Raw genomic sequence first — 20,579 nt, 5'->3', positions numbered from 1 at the left:
TATGCCAACGGAAGGAGGCACAAGGGCTGCGGTACTGCCAGGCTGCCCAAGCCTAGACAGGAGTAGCCGAGATGCTGAGGTCAGGTTCGAACCACGGACCTTCCGGTCCGTAAGCTGGAGCCTTAGCCACTGAGCTACCTCGATGGTTTGTGGACATGTGGTGGGTAGTTGCGCATTGGGGTTGCTAGTTGATACAACTGATGCGTAAGTATAGGGTTCTCAGTGGAATTTTAACTGGACAGATCGAAGGTGCATTGAAGGAAATAACTTGCATGCATGAGCGCCACTGAGGGTGTAACTGGGTCACGTCTGACAATGTCTCTAACCATTGATGTGTCCCGTCTCGGAGCCTCCGTCCAGGGAGATGGCAACGACTAGCTCGAGAGAGCGCAGTGGTTGAGGCGCCAGCTTATAAACCGGAAGGTCCACGGTTCGAACCGAAATTCAGCAACGCGATTGCTCCTCTCTAGGCTTGGGTAACCTGGCAGTATCCCAGACCTTTCGTTTGCAGGGCAGCTAGGTACCGAAAGAGTGCTAGAGCTGAAAGATTCTTTCTAACCACCAGAGCAGCCGAGTTTGTTGGTAATGGCTTCTATACTTCGTTACCAAGTAATTGTTGGACCTTCTGTGGCTCGTTTCCACCTTTCAAGGGGTCGTGCCAAAAGAGACCTTTGAGAAAGCCGGTGGACTAACATACGGAGCACGTAGCCAAGTCAGTGTGATTACTTCATCTATCGAGGGCGAATTATTTCTTCTGAAAACCATTAGTCGAACTTCAGCATTAGTGATCCCGTATTCCCACCAGACTCGGGTCATGATCCAAAGACATTTACGGTCAAACACTGAAAGTATTTTGACGTCCTCAGCGCGCAACGGCCAGGTTTCTGAACCGAAAAATAACATGCAGCGCACCGCGCACCATTGTAAACTCGACCCTTGACGGATAATCCGATGTAAAGCCTATGCCACAGGTAGTGTAGCTCTGGCGTTCCCAATCCGGACGGAAATACCATTTTTGGTGAGACCACTGGAGTTGATACAGCTGCCCAGGTACACAAATTTGTGTACTGCCTCAGTGGACTTATCCGCGTGTATGAGGTTAGGGTTCGAACCAACTCAGTCTTGCAGCAGCACTTTACACTTTGCAGGTGTGAAGCGCATGCCAGGCCATGAGGCAGAATTACGTAGATTGTTTATTACTTTATGCATTACCACGGTGTCCGACCCATGAAGAGCTATGTCATCGACATACTCAAGATCTGTGAGACAGTGGCCTAAAAGCACTTCGACGCCACTGGCATGAGAGGCTGGTAGTGAGTCCCCTACAACTGTATCAACGAGGAAGTTGGAGGCGAAAGGTGAAAGAGGATAGCATTGCCTGACACCATTTGATGTGGTGAACGCAGGCAATAGCTTACCGTAGACCTTCACGAGTCCGCGGGAGTTGACGTACAGCAGCTTAGGAAGGGTCAGGAATTTATGCAGGACACCTTTGCTCCGCAGATACTGTTGTAGTGCCTGACGGTCATCAGAGTAGAGGACAGATTTTAAGTCAAGAAAGACAACCGTTGTTGGGTGCTGGAAACAATGTTGCTGTTCCAGAACCTGCCGGAGGGGGGTGAACATGTGATCGACGCATCCTTTTGCAGGACGGAACTCACCTTGGTTTTCAAGGATATATATGTACTCAGTCAACTCTCGATGACACAGCTACCAAGCTGATGCCATCGTGGTTTTCACGGCGTCCGCGTACCCTTTTTGAGGGCAGCAATACCCGTTGACAGGCCCCATTCTGTGGACACTTCCTCTCCACCTCACATCGCACCGATAAGCCTTGTTAAATGGGTCACCAGGGATTCTCCGTCCTTTTTTTTTAACACGGCTGGATACAAACCATCATGTCATGGAACCTTCTCAAGTTTCAGTACGAATATTTTGTACATAATGTATTCCGACAGGTAACTAAGGTTTATATTTCATTCGCCTGTATGCGTCATCTCCAGAGGCTGTATTGCACGTGGCCAGCTGAACAGTTCTTCGAAGTGCTTGGCCCATCATTCCAGCTGACGTTTTTGCTAGCGTATTAATGAGTCACCTGTTCCACTTGTTGTTGCTTTCTTAGGGCCAGTCGACGGTATCGGTTGATATGGGGCACGGATGTTTACGGTAGCAAAAGCGCTCTCCACCACCTGTGCTTTCGATGTCTAGCAGAGCTCTCGGTCTTTCCTTAGGCTCTTCACTATTTGGCGTTTGAGGACTTTGTGTGCATCGTCTTAATTGTTTCCTGGCATCAATCAGAACTAGCAACCTCGACGGTATCTAATGGTCATTTGGTCACATCGAAGAATTCGGACAGATAGCGCTGGACGCCGCTAGCGTAGCCCCATTCACATTTTCCATGCTTCATCCACGAGCTCGCTACCACTGCAGTATTGGTTTACTGTAGAGTTGTTGCGCGAGCTCAACAACCGCTGAGCTATGGTAGTTCTTCGAATATGACACCGTTTTTATTTCGAGAGACAATGAACCAGACGGAGCTGGACAACCGGACGGCGCAAAGACAACTGTTCACTGGGAAACAATCCAGCAAAGCGCGTTCAGCTCTGGGGCTGGGCACAACTCCCACGCCATATATTTCAAGAATGATTGCTCCCGGAGCATCAGAAACACCGAGGGAGAAATGCGAAACGGCTGTGTTTATCCGTGTAGTTTTGAGATGCGTAACCACGATGGTCTTGTATAAGTGTTTCAGGGACACAGCATACATCAGTTTTAAGGGGGTAGAAGGTCTCAGCCACGATTATCTGTTCACCAATCTGACAAGGTATGGACGTTAAAAGCTCCTATGTGGAAAAGATCTCGTGGACTTAACAAGGTGCCATTTTATTCACCGGTAATAGTCAGCGGGGTTCATAAGCTCCATCGGTCAGATAGCTGGCAGCCAAATGACCCAGCAGAGTTTGCTTGTGTGGTGGGAAGGGGTTGGGGGTGGACAAAGACACTTGCCGGGAGCCCAAGCCGAGGAAGGTTTAGCTGAGGCACTCCACCCTGAGCCATTGACTTGAAAGTCTGACCTGAGGCAGCAGGCAATCGTTTTTTTTTTTGGGGGGGGGGTGGGGTGTTCAGGGGAGATGAGACCAAAGACGGACCTGCTCGGCTGTAGGAAGTTGGCCTAACCAGGAGGTGCAGAAAGTAAGGCATTACTATTTCAGTCCTGCGTACCGCAGGTGTCTTTAGGGAAGCAACAGACTCTGGTTTTACAAGTACTTTGACCGTGACGGATGCAACCGTCAAGCGTTGGGCGATCGGAGTGTGCGTTTTTAGGGCCGATCTTTTTTATCCTGTGCTTCATTTGAGGAAGGCAGCATCGCTGCCTCGATGAATATGAACATGCTGCTCGCCTGGGGAAACATCTCTCTGCCTTCACGTTTCTATCACAGAGGACAGTACAAATTTACCCCCAGATCGCCCCGTAGTATGGGGTCTCGCTGCTCTCGGTCTGCCTACTAACCTTTGGCCTTCCTGACGTAGTTGCACCTTGTGGAACTAAGTTTCAGCCAGCGTAGCCCATGGGATCAGTAGCACACAAGTCCGACAACCATGTCAAAGTGGCAGCTTTAGGTCGGGTAGTGACCGAGCTATGGCCTACCGGGTTGTAAGCGGATACGACAAACACACAACAACCGACTTATAGTTTGCAATATCCCTTCGCACACTAGTTGCCAAATTAACCACAAAGAAGTAACTAGCAACGGGAATTCAGTCAATTGAGGCGCCTTCCGCCCAGTGAATTAGAAAGATGCCAACTTTTGCACGGCCTGTCACAACGGCCCCGGGATCGCCAGACATGTGCAGCCAGAAGTCAAAGGAGGGTGGTCTGATAGCTCCACGATTGTCCATGGGTCCCGAAAACTTGTTTATGGTAGTGGGACAAATCAAGCAGATCCGGTGTGTGAGCAAGAGTAGCTCGTGTAACCTTTTGTTGCGAACTGCGAACATTAGGAATAGCCAGATGAACAAGGCTTTCACGCCTCGAGATTGATTTCGAGGTGACTGATATTGTCGCTAAGGTCGACGTGAGATGAAGGGAGTCATCAGGCCTAACAGAAGGGCCCACGAGGAAAGTACCAGGACTGAAGTCTGGGAACCAAGAGGTGATGTGCTAGATGTGGCAAGTTTTCTCTCACCTGTATCACCGTACACAGCAAGTAAAGCAACTTGGCTGATTATACTGAGTGACAACCGCTGTGGAACGAGATTACTCCTGATTGCGTAAACCGTGGTTTTGCGAGAAGTGGGATGATACCAGAACACCAGGACCAGGTACTTCAAGTAAATCCTTTAGCTCCAAAGGTTGACCAAAAGGCAGAAGTATTTGACAAGAAATTCAAGCGCGTATCACTGTTGAGAGACGATTCACCGCGTGTTACAACCTTCAACCTGTTCGTCAGACTTCTAACCATCGATCAGCTGGGTAATAAACTCTGCGAGTGACGAACACCTCCCAAAATGGTTTCACAGAATACTGGTCGTCCCTTCGTGACGCGGTCAGATTTCCAGGATTGAGCACGCACGTCCTCGAAGCATTAAGGCACCACCCAGTCGTTAAGAAACATCGAGTATTTGAGAACGTCGTCTTGAGGCATGACACTATTATTGATCAGCGCACAACTATTCGGCAGTTAAGCTAGCCGACAAGCGGTCGTGGGCGCTGCCGGAATAGGCACTACATCATCAGAAATAACATCAGTGTTGATAGTGACGCTTCAAGACCATGGCACACCGAAGTATGTTTAAAGCCTGAGTGAAAGGAAGATTAAAAAAATAGTGACGGAAGGAACCTGGTGCTGGCCTATTCCGGGCTTCCTAAGGTGCCTACATCTTTAAACGCTCAATCAGACAATCCGGAAACTAACAGCGTAAATCCCAATGATATCAGTCAACGGCCATTCCTTGCAACGTGTTCAGCCTAGTGCACGAGGGATCACGGGGGCACCATCCTAGGAAACTTACCGCACCAATGACACACGAACACTTCGTACGCTCTTTCACACCCTTTTGTCAAACCATAAGTTGTCAACCTCGCGGTTCGCACCATTTTGAACGAGACAATAACATTTCTCTCCGTAGATGGTGCTTCGGCGTGCATAGATGTTTTCCGCGGTTGAATTACATGCTGGACAACCAAATACACGTTTTCTAATTACTTCGTTGTTCGGTTGTAACCAGGCACAATAAACGCCCTCACAACTTGAACTTGGAATTTAAACGCACTAGACCTGATTCATTGTGTTCAAACCGAAAAAGGGGGCTGATGCTATTACCACAACGTCGGAAGCAATTTATCGTTAGTTTGTCACATACAAATTTGACCTGCACGATAAATACCCCATTTCCGACTGTATAGTTATACATAGTCGCTGATTTGTGTCGACAACACTCCCCTCACATGTATGTGGAGACCGCGTAAGTCGCCGGGGATTATATTTAAAAGAGCGTTACACCTTACACAAAGACGGAGAGCGACTGGAACAAACACTTAAAAACGCTTTTGCAGTGAATATGAACAAAAATAAGGTTATATTTATTATTAAAATACTTCGTAGCGTTTAGTAAACTCCTCATAAGTCACAAAAACGAAGACCCGAAAAGTCGTGGTAATAGTGATATTCGAAAAAGGGGGGATAGAAAAGGGAGACGGACTCAAATACCCTGGCAGCGTATGCAGTCCAAGAAACGAGCTACCCGGTTATATAACTGGTTACAGCGACGTTAAATGACAGCGTCATAACCTCGTTCTTCATAAGATGGTTATTTATCCGTTTATTGACCGAAATTTACGACTAACTAACTGTGAAAAAAACGATGTTCGGGCTCATGAGCTGAAGCCCAGTTAGCAGGGTCGTACATCACCATTGCATGCGAATAAATCAACCAATCAAGCCAGGACGATCACAGTGCACGTGACGGTGCGAGAAGCCTAGACCCAGTGCTTGGATTTGATTGGCCGAAGGTCTGCCTAATCGCGGCTTCGTGGAATTTGCAGTTAACGGATTCACGGATTGATACACAGGATCGAGGCTCTGCCCAAGTTTCCCGGGTCGCTTTTGTCCTTGTCGGCTGGTAGCTGCCGTTCATCTGAAAGGCACAAGTGAAAAGGGTGTAGCGCTGTATTTTATGTTCTCAGCGCTCGACAGCATGATTGCCAGCGCGAGGATTCGCATAAATAAGTGTCTAATAGTATTTTAAACTGGGTTCTAGAAGGAGCATGAGCAACTGTCGGAGGAAAGTAATTCCACACACCTACTACCCAAAACGAGAACAAAATTTGTCTAATGAGTGTGTGTGCTCTGAGCTAGAAACTTTTCTCACTGTCCCCACCGTGTGTTTGTTGGGTGTGATGAACATGACTGATACTCTATTCGTTGCTCTGTTCATTATTCTCTTGTTTTAATATTCCATATGCTGTACATATTCGCCAATTCGAATAGTGCTTGCTGGTTGTTACGCTTCGCTAAATTCTGGATTCCTAGTTCGTCTGGTTATACCAATATACGTACGAAACTCAATTCTCACATTTTGGCGTCGCGAGTGGCACGATTCATCATGCTTGCCGAAATGGAACCATTGGATGTTAATTCAACCGCACGTGACGTAGAGGATTATTTGGAACGATTCGACATATGGTGCCTCACAAAATCCGATATGGATGAGGAGAAACTCACTGCATATTTCCTACATTTCGTTGGCAAGAAGGCGTATAAGTTGATAAAAAATTTAGTATATCCTGAATCTCCAATCGATATTTCTTACACTGCATTGAAGAAAAAAGTTCTTCAACACTTCAAACCGATTAACTTCGTAGCAGCCGAAAGAGCTAAGTTCAATATGTTAACCCGCTCTCATTCTCAGTCGGTCCGTGATTTCGTGTTACAGCTGCAGACACAGGCAGCCAAATGTGACTATGGTGCCCAATTGGAAGACCAGCTGCGTGATAGACTCATTGCTGGCATTCAACTGCCCGAATTACAGCAGAAGCTGTTACTCTGTCCGGATCAGAAATTTCAAACTATTCGGAAAATATGTGAGCAGTATGAAGATGTGAAGCATGTGACGAAGACTGAGGAAGCAGTCTTGTTAAATTATTCTAAAAGAAATAATTCAAGGATGCGGACGAACAACAAATTCAAACCTCGAACAGATTCTCGTGCCTCAAATCCATCAACACGTCACTTCACAGATCGTAACCCTAATCCGATGGCTCAAAAATTCGGGAAATGCGAGTCTTGTGGACGAAACCATTCCAGATATTCATGCCCCCACAGACGAGCCAAGTGTTTTAGCTGCGGTAAAACAGGACACATTCAACTTGTCTGTAAGTCCAAGAAAGTGTGTCACTTAACTTCTGACCCAAACACTGACGTGAAGACATTATCTGAAGATATTTCTACTCTTTCTCTATTTGTCTTGTCCCAAAATTCGCCACATGTTTTTAAAACCTTGATATCCACTTCTGGTCAAAAAGATGACTTTCTTGTTGATACCGGTAGTGTTGAGTCCATGATTCCACAATCAGATCTAACTGCATTCTACCCCAGTGCCGTGATGTTGCCCACAGATGTTAACATTCGCAGTATCATTGGACATTCTGTACCTTTAGTTGGTAGTTGCACGATCCCTGTGAGGTTAACCCAAGGTACCTCTATCGATTTTAATTTTTTGGTTTCAACGTCGGGACCGTCGATTATCGGACTACGCTTACTGCAAACCAGTATCACCTTACCGACGTCTGTGAATGAGAATGAAGTCAAACAACGGATTCCTAAATGTCCTAAGCCCACAGGTGGCATGCAAATTCTCAGGAGACAAATTGTTCCATTTGGCTTACAAAAGCCTCTTCGCCAACTGTTTAAACGAGTTCATGCCGGCTGCTGTGGTCCTTTTCTCGGCAAATGCTATGCTTTAGTCGTTATTGACGGATATTCACGTTGGTCTGAAATTTTTTCCGGCTAAGTCTCCAAGTGCCGAATTCACTCAGCAAGCATTGAGGAAAGTATACAACTATGAAGGTGTACCAACTATTTTGGTTACTGACAACGGCACACACTTCACTGCAAAATTCTTCGAGGAATGGTTGAAGGGTCTTGCATGTTGACATCTGTTTACTGCTCCGCGACATCCCCAGTCGAACGGACTTGCTGAAAATTTTGTCCGAATACTTAAATCTGCTATTATTCCACTCTTTCTGCCAAAACGGCTGATGTCACATTTTTCAAGGGTAATGATTTACGACCCGCAACAGGAATAGTGCTTTCATCAAATGGCAAACGAATGGTCACAATTCTCGATTTGGATGATCTCTCTTGTCATCGGAGACACATTGACCAGGTTGAGTTCAATACCAGAGGTCAGTCTGTTAACGGCACTCCTGCCGTTTCGAATACTAATGAGTCCTTTGTAAACGATCTTTTGGTATCTGAACAAAAGGTATCTGAAGAGCACACAACCCGTGAAGAGTCTGAAATTTCCATTCCGAGAAGATCCGAAAGATTGCGATCAAGACCGCCACTGGACTATAAACACCCGCACGCTCGTTCAATGTGTGGCGGATGTGATGAACATGACTGGTCCTCTATTCATTGCTCTATTCATTATTCTCTTGTTTTAATATTCCATATGCTGTACATATTCGCCAATTCGAATACATACGTGCTGGTTTTTACTCTTCGCTAAATTCTGGATTTCTAGTTCGTCTGGTTATAGGGATATACGTACGAAACTCAACGGTAAAAAACCAGTTTACCAAGCTTTGTTCAAACAGAGGCGACGGTACTCCAGGTGAAGGAGGTCGAGAATAGCGAGACGCGTTTCGTAGTTCACGGATTTGTGGCCAGCAACCATTCTCGTGGTGGCTCGCTGGACAAGCTCAATGGGGGTGACGTCTTTCGTGCGTCCTGAGTAGACAATTTGGTTGGCGTGTTCCAGGAGCGGTCTGACGTAGGCTCCATAGAGTATTTGGAAGTTCATGCGGGTAATACGGGAGAAGGTGCGTCGGATCATCCGTCGAATGGCGAATATCTTTCGGGCCAATTTCTCATGGTGCAGTAAGAAGGGTAATTTTGAGGAGCCCCAGATACCCAAACTTTTTGGTGTATATCCTCATGATGTTTTCTGGTCCTTTCTAACCATGCATGATAAAGACATTCGATGAATTTCCTCCAAACGACATATGGACGCACTTTTCGTCATTCAGAGGAAAGTGCCAGTCCAACGACCACTGCTCGGCAGCGTCTACACCCATTTGGAGGGCACTGGCATTGGTACTCCAGCATTTCAAGTCGTTCGCAAAAAGTAAACATGAACTTGCAAGAACGTCTGAAATGTCGTTGACGTAGGTCGGGAACAGCGTTTGTCCCAGGACGGTGCCAGGAAGAACTCCAATGGGGACCGGCAATGGAGAAGAGTAGGTAAAAACTACCTTCAATCAGAATGATCTGTCTAGTAGAAACGTCCTGATCAGTCTAGGAAGTACCCTTGAATCTCGTAAGACTCGATTTTGCGAAGGAGCGGGGCGTGTGGGTCCCTATCAAATGCTTTTGGGAAATCGGAAAATATGGCATCCGATATGAGTCCCTCGCCCTTGGTTTGGGCTAAGCTATCCATAAACAAGAGCATGTTTGTCACGCAAGAACGGTTTGGGACAAATCCGTGTCGTGCTGGGGATATCAGTTGCTTGAAGTGATGTGATCTGTGGTAGCTTGCTTTAGAATGTGTACCATCACCTTGCACGGCATGCTAGTGAAGCTTATAGGCCTGTAGCTGCGAGGCGATAGTCAGTCACCAGTTTTGTGGATTGGCGGGACAATCGGTCCACCCTGAGCACAGAAAAGGCGCCCTTCGTCAAGCGATTGACGAAGTAACAAGTATGAATCACTTGCCAGTGTAGACGACGTTTGCTTCAGGAGCCTTGGATGAAACTCGTCGAGCCCTAACGTGCAGAATGGGTTGACCTTGTGCAGGAGTTGACGAATGTCCCTCACCGTGAAGTCCAAGTCGGTTAGAGGCTGTTCGTAGTTACGCCTGGACAAGGGTGGATGTGACTACGACGTTGGGGCTGAATAGAGACCTACATAGTTTTCTCTTTAAACCTCAGATACCACTATTGAGTCATCGTGAAGTCCAGTCGGTTAGAGGCTGTTCGTAGTTACGCCTGGACAAGGGTGGATGTGACTACGACGTTGGGGCTGAATAGAGACCTACATAGTTTTCTCTTTAAACCTCAGATACCACTATTGAGTCATTCGTGGGTTCTCCATTCCTGTCCTTCAGGGAGAACGCGGACGGCTTGTTTCTGTGGAGGGGTTTTTGTGTATTTGCACAGTACCTTTTTGTTTTTCGGGGCAAGGTTTAGGATGGTGGGTTGTTTTCGTATGTTCCACTGGCGGATTTCTGATTTACGGCTGTTCCGCATTTTGCGAAATGCCAGCTCATCTTCTGTATTCCCTGTAGTCAACTTTTTGAAAGAGTTGGGACTTTTTTCCAGAAGTCGCCGAATCCTTTTTGGCAGCCCGCGTCTCATCCGAGTATGTGCTGGTTTTTTCAGACGAACGTCGCGTCAACCACGTGAAATTTCTGGACAATGGCCCGAAATAGTTCTTCCACTGGAGCTGATCCCAGTGCGAATTGTTCAAGATAGATGCGCATTTCGGAGAAGTCTGCACGAACCACGTTTGAGGTTTAGGATTTCTGGCCCAGTAGCAAATGAACTCAAAGGTCAGCACACAGTGGTCGCTACGTCCAAGTAGAGCGTTAATTGTTACCCGATCAACGAAGTGTTTTTCGTTGGTGATGACCAAATCCAGCAGGGATGGCAGGTGGCCTGCGCGGTATCTGGTGGGTGCAACATGTTGAGTCCACGTGCTCTGTTGGACGACTTCAATCAGCGCAGCTGCGAAAAGTCCGTCTGATTCGACGCGCTGGAGATCCTTCCAGGAGGCCTTTTGAGCGTTGAAGTCACCTACCAGCAAGAGATGAGTGGGGTGGTAGTTGGGGGAGAGTTGCTCAAGGGTTCGTATGAGGAATCGGTCATTTTCAGAGGGACTCAAATGGCTACAGTAGGCCACAACGAGAAAGAGAGGATCGGACCCGCGTAGCGTGATTTGGACCCACAATGCATCACCAAAAAGGTGCAGGAGTGTTATCAGAGAGGACAATCGGGCCTGTAAGGGCCGCATGTACTTACAGAGCAACCCCATCAGCCCTCCCCCCTTTTCAGTCACCTCGAAAGACCGAATAACCGTCTATCAGGATCTCCGCGGCAGAGACATGTGGTGTGAGCCAATTCACTGTGAGTGCGATTATGGACGGTTGTTCAAGGCAAGCTGACTATTTAACACCGCCGAGTTTGTTGGAAAGGCTGAGGCAGTTTGTGGACAAGCATTTCAACACTGTCTCTCTGTCTCCGAGGATGAGGAGCCGGAAGCTGAGTGACCGGGGATGTTTGTAGACTTCATAGCTGTGCGCCAAATTTGGGGCCAAGGCTCCAAAGGGGCCTCTAGGGCAATATCGTCTGCTTCCCGCTTTCGTTGTCCCTAGGGATGCTTTTCGCTTGCAGGGTATTTTTTGCCCCATGGGAGACCAGTTTGCTAGGGCCTTCTAGCTTTAGGTGGCGGAGTTTTTCCCCTGTGTAGGAAAAGTCCGACGATTGCTGCCTCTAGCAGTTTCAGCACTGCCTTCTTCTCTGTTGAGCAAACCTTTGCCGGAAGCTTTCGCCCTTCTGGATTCTCGGGTATTTTGGCGCCGTTTGACCGGCAAAGCGTTTCTGTGTGGCCCTGAGCGTTAGGTAGAGGCATCAAGAAGTAATGCTTTTGGTGGCGCTCCCATGAGGCTCGTTTTTGCGGAGGACTGCATCTGGAAGCCAGCCGGCAGTTTTCTAATTTGGCAAATCTTATGTGGCTTGTTTGGCTGCGGTCGCTTTTCCTTCGTGTTTGTGTGGACACCCAATCCGCTGACCAACAGCGGGGCAAACTGCATTTACGAGGGATTTTCCGGTTGGCTGTGGTCACGTTTGTGGCTTTGGCTGTCGGGGTTCTGGGCGACGGTTGTGTCCACAAGCAGGGAGGCCAATTCTGACGGAGTGGAGCTGGAGATTGGCTTCGCCGCCTGTCCCCACATATCTGACTCAGTGCGTTTCAGAGACTGTGGCTTTGGTGAGGGGTTCATGGCTGCAACATTGCCGTCAGTTACGGAGATAAGCTTTGATAGCTCCAAGTAGTTTGGACGCTGCTTGCACGTGATGTTTGCCTCAGCCGGGGCCTTGGTGGACGAGGGGTCTGTGGTGGTCGAATAAGAACTTTTGTCCGGAGGCGCGGCCGGTTGCACAGGTATGCTTTCGGGAGCACAAGACGCTATGGCCACAATTGGCTTGGGCATGAATTTGGGGCTGGCTGAACGAACGAGTTAGCTCCAACTTGGATTGTCTTCGCTTGAGTTACTACGGTTAGATCTTGGTGAACCATGAGTCTATGATCGGCTTTGCAGGCGCCTGTATATTGAGGAGGTCGTTAATCCTGCCTCTCTTCAGATATGGCTTTCAGGGATTTTTTCTCCAGTCCCGGCTCCTTGCTAGTAGGTAATTAAATGGGTGAAAAGTTTAGATGCCTCAAAATGTGTCTACGAAATCGGTGTGCTGAAATTGATTCACGTTGGTAACGTCATTTTCTTACTTGTTGCAATTTTTCATGGGTAAATGCAGGGCGATAAGCCTTGGCCATGGTTTATTTTGTTTTTTTACCGAATGGTTTCAAGCGCTTAATCTCAAGCATGTAGCAACAATTTGGCCGGCAAGTATTCCAGGTTCTCTGCAAAACTGTTTTTGTCTGTGAAAAGTTGATCTGGAGCTGGTGATTGGTAGTATTGTGGTGTTTTGTACCTTCGTTTTACTTCCATTATAACACTACGTATTTCATCAATTGCATAATCGTATTTCGTTTTAATACGAAAAACTACAAAAACGCGCACTTGTACAATTTCACATGATACAAGCGTGGTCAAGTGCTTCGACTCTTTCTTCTGATTTCGCTCGCGCTTGCAGCGGTCATTCGCGAGTCTCATGTACTAACTCTGGTACCAAAATATTTCAGACATCTTCGGGATCTATTATATGTTGGAACTGTTCAGAAGAAGACCTCTGGACCAACATAATTGGATTATTGTTTGTTCGCTGACCTGGGCCAACGAGGAACTATTTTAGGGAGAACAATAGTTAGTGAGTCTGTTCTATCTGATCTCTTTATTTTTTTATACCCTACATAGCGTAATCATTTTTATTACTTTGCCACACACTCCTGGTAAACTAACTTATTTGGTAGCCAGACCACTACAGTATCTGTGGTGGTAAACATTGAACCGCCACGGAGTGCGAGCACTCCCGCTCCTTTTCCAGTTACATTTTTCCTAGTCAAGCATGAAAGACGGCGATAAGTTAACCCTATTTCACTGAGTGGGACACTTATTAAGGGCTAAATCAACCACTCTGGTGAACGGAGCATTTCATTGGCCGACGGGTTATTTTTTCAATTCGGCCCAGTTGCCTAATGATCTCGGTGGCCTTTTAGGTCGCAAATTTAAGTGTTTCATATACATTTCTAGATATTTTACTTAGTTTTCACGCCCTTGTTCTTTGTTTTATCGAGGGACTTGGCTTTTGGACAATTCGGCGCTTTCATGACAATATCTTCCTTGACCCCGCTTTCCGCACGTATGCTGGAACGTCTAGGCATGTGAGGGCCACAACTGAACCAACCGTGATTGGGTGCGGTCGATAGCGGATCGTTTCACGCTCCCTTATTATCGTTAGAAAACATCTCACCATGCTTCTGCGGTAAACGGCATCATAATCGAAACTGTTCTGTGGGAAATCCGATCCCTTACTTTGTTGAATGTAGATCCCGACCCTTTAATTATCCCGGCATTTTCACTGATTATAATGGCTAATCCCACAGTGCAAGAAACTCAAATGATGGTGGAATATTTGCCGCTCAACTGGCATGTTCGACGAGCGCAGTAGAAAGCACACACCACACCACTATTAACTTTACGGGAGCTGCCGGCGTCCGGGTCAAAATCTGCGGTCAGCGGAGTTACTAGGTTGATATTGTGATCGGCCTCGCCCTCTTGTTCTATGAGCTCTTTTTTGTGCCTCGTGTCCACATTTTTCGGGTTCAATTTGATTCCTTCAAATCGGGCAAGCAACTTACAATTGCAAGCAAGCTCGAACGTTTTTCTCCCACCCGCCACCAGCTGAGCTCCGTCCGGTAAGACCATGACCGGGTTCAATAACGCCCAAATCTGCGATACTTTCAAGATTCCATCCACATCCTTAGGTAGCAGATGGGGCCTTCATATATGCGACCATCTTAGGAAGCGATTGGAGGTTGCGTTTCTGGACCTATTTTACTGCCACCCTCACCTATTTTCATGCTAGATTTTGGGGTTATACTAAAATTGTTCAAGCGAATCCTCATGTCTCTGACTTGCCTTTTTGTTTTTTCTTTCTACTTTTAGTGCCACGACCTGCCGAGCTCTAATAGCTCCAATAGCTAAAGAAAGCATCTGGGTTTTTCGCTTGTGACATTCACACTGTGTTCCTTAAAGGCGAACACCAGCCGGGTTTCGCAGTAACGAAGCGCTACAAGTTTGTCTTTCTACACCACTTAGCCACACATATAGAAAGAACTCCAGCGAAACTCCGCCAGACATGTTAGCTCAAAGCGATGCTCCGTCGGTGTTTGTGTACTCTCCGGAATTCTCCATTGCACTGCTTGCCACCACTTGCTCGCTGGTGACCGCCAGTGCACCAGCCTCCGCAGCTTCCCTATCAGCCGTTTGCTAGTTCGGAATGACCGAGTTACCGGACGAAATATTTAGTGTCCAGAGCAGTTTGGTGAAACACAAGAGCTGCCAATTTTTAGATCTGGAAGGACGAACATTTGGTTACCTCACGCGGTTTTCGGGCGCGCCTAAAGTGTGGGTCGCTTTGTTAAGTTGCAGTGCGGTGCTTTCACCACTTGATTCTTAGCTTACGAGGCGCAAGTAATTTCAACTCCGCCATTTAAGATGAATCCAAATAAGGCCTATTTTTTCATACACCAGTGAACATTGTCAGTCACAACTGATAGAATAATATAAAAGAACTCAACCTTTTACCACCCGTTTTTTATAAGCGTCAGAATGCCCAATTTCCAATCTACATTATCACCGGTTTGGTCTTGAAAGCGCCAAACTCGAGGGACATGAAATACCAAGGATGCGCACCACTAAATTAAGGGCCCTCTAATAGGGTAGGTCCATCACAATTCATGTGACAAGCCCCGTCCTAATACTCTTTTCTTTAAACTTTAAATATTGCGTCGGCTCCGTTAACTCATTCTACATCAACCATCCTGTGCACATTGCAGCTTCTTGGCTGGATCTCAGTATCAGAGCATGAAATTGCCGCAATCCGTGACCCCACCTACCTATGACTTCCGTGCTCATGCTTTGTGCATTTTGGCCAAACGGTGCTGAAAAACCCACGAGGGGTAACTTTTCTCCCTCGCACATCTCCATCACTCCAGATGGTACACACCCGTCAAAAGACCGATTTACTCCATGGAAGCTTGTACCATATTTGCAGCCGTTGACTCCAAGACCAAATAACACCACTTCATTCTCATTTAGACCAGTTTCGTAACAGGAATATGACCTAGAATTTTCCTCCTGAAATTTCATAACGTTTAGTGTTCTTGATTAATGGCGCATCCGTGGCGGATAAAGAAAGGTTTCTAGGGAATTCGCCTTGCTAGGTTAACATGGTCTAAAATCACTACCTAACCTTCCTAAGAGGCACCATGACAACCAGAATTTTTAGTTTACTGCATGTAGGGTAATAATACTTTTGCGCTGCGAGTGACGACGATGGCAACCGACAGTTTTAGTGGTATAATCTGGCTAGGAAACAATGTTAGTTCTTGTGCTGTTTCTAGGCCAGTTTGAAACCGCTATGAAGCCAGTGGTTCAAAATAAACGGTTCGACATGGCATTTTATCCACTGAAGAAGAAAAGTTAAGAAAGGATGACGGACATTAGATTCTTACCACGGTTTGCACATTCAACAACCTCAAGTCAGAGATTTATTCCGCCCTAATTATGGAATGGCGTACCGCTGGTTATCGTTTCGGCTGGCTTACTGATCTCCTGCCTTCTGGACATACGAGGTGAGATATGATATGATAACCGTTCAGTTCATTGCTCTCGTTTGTGGGGAAAACGCATTCTCTAGCAGGTACAGCATTTGTAGATATCCAGCTTGATAAATCCACAGTGGTAAGATTTCCAATAATTTGGGGAAAGGCTCTTCGGCTCATGAGAGATGACATGTGGAGATGGACTTTCAATTACTTGAAAATAATGTAGTCCTATACTCGCAAAGCTGAGGCTTCCCAGTTCTACTAACTTACAATAAAATGGCTAAGATAACATGAATAGTGTATGCAGTTGAAATTCAGCAAGTTTTGTCGATGCAGGTAGCAACGGCCCGGTCCCGGTAAGACCAATACCACCCAGCATGACTGAAGGCAATATTTCGGTGCCTAATGTAAAGCTACTTTCTTCATCGCGTTAAATATATGTCCCTGTCGGTGATTACTCCACACGGTCAGCCTTAAAACTACAAGTTTAATCAATTACTTCACGACCGTTCGCAGAAGAACCGCAGGTAGTCGTGGAAGAGCTCAACTCCTGCCATCTACTGTTGTATTTTGATGCTCTTCAGATAGTTTGGAGGTTGATGCCCTGTACTGTACGAGTCTTTCCGTGGGCCTCTTATTGTAAAGTAACCTTTCGACCTGACAATAAATGTGACTTTCTGGTGACTATTTCAGATTCATCGGAAGTACTTACTACTCGGCTTCGCAAAGGGTACCGCTTTGAGTTACTGCATGCCCCGTCCAAATGGCGGGGAAAAAGCGGTGCGAAGGCATTTGCCTTGAAAAATCTGTTACTTAGGTTTGCCCGGCCCATGTTGTTCTTAGCATCATCCTTTATTGTTTGTCTCTGGCAAGAACCTGCAGGGTGACAGAAAAGGCCTGTAAAAAACGCAAATAAGCGGCTCAAATTGGAATCCGTAATTATGATGGCCTGAGGCACGCCACCCAAAATATGCTCTGGAAAAGTGAGTCGTTGATACATGTTTTTGAAGCAAACACCATCGTTTATCATGGGAATGAACAGGTGGTAACTGGCAGTTTGTGTCTGATGCTACGTGGAGAATACTGTGTGATACTCCCAAGTGTCTCCCAGGGGGACGGTTGGACAGCCAAGGTTTAATTGTTTAACCATGCGCAGTCTGGAAAATAGATTCTTTACGAGATGAAAATTGTTCCAACACCGATGCGCTCCGATGGTAAGGGCGAACTCCTCATGGATTTTTTCGCGGTCTTTAGAAAGCAAAGTTGCAGTAGACTCATTCGCTGCACTTCAGGTTTTCTTTGATCTTTTGACATGTGGGAAGCGCCTAGGTATAGTATCAAGCGGGCGCAAAAAAGGACAACCTGTTGGTTAAGCTGATCAGCAATACACTCCACGGAACTGGAAGGACGGGGTCCGAATGGTCAACAATTGCTGGTAGTATAGGCAGAAACAATTCACTACTTTACCAGTAATCTGGCTAGCGTGTCCAAGGTCAGAACTCATGGGTGAGATCGGATGGCTTTAAGGGTAACGACAAAGAAGGAAGTGCAGCAGCATTTGTATGGTTTTGTTTGTCCTTCCTCCATACACGGTGACCAAGGCGACCCACCCGGTTTCATTACGGGCTAGTCGAGTTAACGAAAAAGAAAAGCCTATTGTGAAGCGATTTCGGAAAAGCTCTGTGCAGCGTGGAATAATATCATGTGGTGGGCCACATGACATTATTTGTGGCGGTTGACAGGCTGTCTCAGTATGATAAGCTCCAGACGCTCTGGGACAGACCAACATACTGAGACATCTTATGATTAATACGTGTGCTATGAGATGGCTCTTTTAGTTCATGTCTAAGATCCTCATAGCCTTACCGGAAGCCGAGTAGCTCTCACGCGCATATACAGGCAACAGGGCAGTAGGTTTGCATAACCCTTTGGTGGGTGTCTACTGTGCATAGTGCGCGCTGGCCGTCGGGCGTTCATTCGCAATGAAGCTGGTTCCATTTTATTTCTCATGCCATGGATTGCTGAATCAAGCTCGAAGTAGTTAGCGCTTCCGACGGTGTATTTTACTAACAAACCAGCTGCACGCCCTACTACTGCAGTAAAGTACAAGGTGAAATAACAGGAAAATTTCTCAGCTAGTCGGAATAATTAGCCGAAAAATCCCTCACTTTTGACTAAAATTCAATAAAACTAATTATGCGAAATGAATTTGAATGTATCCCGGCCCGCGAAACTTTACATTTAGTTGGTTCGAATCTCTAGCTTTGCCACCACAGCAATGAGTGGCATTAAGTCAATGACTCTATTCTTCCCTGTTGAGATTGTACTTTCGATAACTTTGCAACCAGGTTGCAAGCCGTCGTGGAAGGCAAATATATTCATTTTCTTAACACTTACTTCCACCTGTATGCTGGAAGTATCCGCTTTGGTTAATCGGGACGTATTTTGACATTTCTATCACGTTGGCGTATTCAAGTCCCTAGAGGGCATTCTGCAGAATTTTGTCGGTGACAGCCACGAGATACTAGTACCTTGTGGTTCATATATGCGGCGCTGTTGCCTGGAGGTTTCGCATGACCTTGGAGAGTGCCGCAGTCAAGCAATCAAGATGAACCATTGCTCGGCAGATGGGAAAAGTCAATAATGTGAAACTCGGTAATGGGTTCGAATTTTTAAAAGCTATGACGTGTCCTTGATGGATTGAAGCAACCGGAAAATTGTGCCAAGGGTACCAGTCTAGACTTTTAAGCCCCACTTGGGCATCTCGGGGTCTTAGAAATGCTAAAAAATTAACCCGCAGGACTTTTTAGACAGAGGCATGGTCGCTCCAGTAAACAGTGTAATTTGGCGGGCTGCAAAAATATGAAAGGAGGTTAAGACGGTTTTTGGCTTGAGCACACACAGCAAAATGCAACATTTCGGTTCCAAAAGTTTTACTCCATTTGTAAAGGTTTTGAAGCTGTGAGCATTGTGCGGATAATGGGCACTGTCCACAGGACCGAGAAGCGTCCTGAAGTAAACATCTCAGGGACAAGCAAATAGCCTTATTATTTCATCTTCAACGGAGTTGACGTACTAAATAATTAAAGGAAAACAACTCCAGATGGGACTTATTGTTCAGTCTACAAATCCACTTTGTTTAAGCGACTGAAGACTCACAATCGGTACACGCTTTCGTGAAACTTCTTGTAAAGTGGAAAGTCATCAACCCTTTTGTTTTGACCCTCTCTCCTTTTGAATCATCTGAAGACACACTGCTTATCCTCGTGGTAAAGCCCTCAGGTACCAGCAACCTGGAAAAACGTGGTCTTCATGTAACCGGTGGCCTAATGAGAAAGTGTCGCAGAGACCTTCCAACCAGTTAGCACCGGTACAAAAATATCTGCAGAATGTCTGCATCCGGGTGCGGACAGTTCCGCACAGTTTCCGCAGACTTCTGCACCCGGGTGCGGAACCAGTGCGGAAATGAAACAAGTTTCCGCACCCAGTCCGCACCCGGATGCGGAAAATCCGTACTCAGTACCGGGGTTTCTGCACCCAGTCCGCACTCAGCTAAAATCGTCCGACGCGCAAATATAGCCCATTATACGGATTTATCTCTTTCCCTAGTACGATTCAGTAACATCCTAAATACTAAGTGATAACCCATCTGCCCCCACGTAATTGCTCAGTGTATCAACTGTCCGGATATCAATAGGCGCCTTCAAGTACAAATGTTTTAATGAATGAGTTTTAAACTACAGGGAAAGATCACTTGTCACTCTTAGTGGCCCTCTGTAGGCGTTTCCGTGCTTTCTGCCGTTCGCTCTCCAGCCAGCGATGGACGATTTCCTTTATTTGTCGCAGATTTGTGTTCGGAAACTTCTCAGTTGAGGCGTCTGTAATGAAGAACATAGTTATTGAGTTTCATCCAGACAGTGTGTGATGAACATGACTGATGCTCTATTCATTGCTCTATTCCTTATTCTCTTGTTTTAATATTCCATATGCTGTACATATTCGCCAATTCGAATACATACGTGCTGGTTGCCACTCTTCGTTGAATTCTGGATTTCTAGTTTGTCGGGTTGTACCGATATACGTACGAAACTTAATTACCACATTTTGGCGTCGCGATTGGAACAATTCATCATGCCTGCCGAAATGGAACCATTAGATGTTAATTCAACTGCGCGTGACGTAGAGGATTATTTGGAACGATTCGACATATGGTGCCTCACAAAATCCGATATGGATGATAAGAAACTCACTGCATATTTCCTACATTTCGTTGGCAAGGAGGCGTATACTTTGATCAAGAATTTAGTATATCCTGAATCTCCAATCGATATTTCTTACACTGCATTGAAG

At 46.3% G+C, this 20,579-nt stretch overlaps 1 protein-coding gene across 1 annotated transcript; it reads right to left on the bottom strand.

Moving 5' to 3' along the window:
• Positions 1-14,013: 14,013 nt before the first annotated feature.
• On the bottom strand, positions 14,014-14,325 carry T265_02680 (hypothetical protein; the record flags this gene model as incomplete). The annotated part of the gene is made up of 1 exon (XM_009166982.1): positions 14,014-14,325. One exon carries the CDS (start codon positions 14,323-14,325, stop codon positions 14,014-14,016), a length of 312 nt encoding a protein of 103 aa, XP_009165246.1.
• Positions 14,326-20,579: the final 6,254 nt, after the last annotated feature.

Source organism: Opisthorchis viverrini (assembly GCF_000715545.1).
Source record: "Opisthorchis viverrini unplaced genomic scaffold opera_v5_34, whole genome shotgun sequence".
Taxonomy (NCBI): domain Eukaryota; kingdom Metazoa; phylum Platyhelminthes; class Trematoda; order Opisthorchiida; family Opisthorchiidae; genus Opisthorchis; species Opisthorchis viverrini.
The sequence above is the reverse complement of the archived record's forward strand: the minus strand, read 5'-3'. Positions and strand labels throughout refer to the sequence as shown.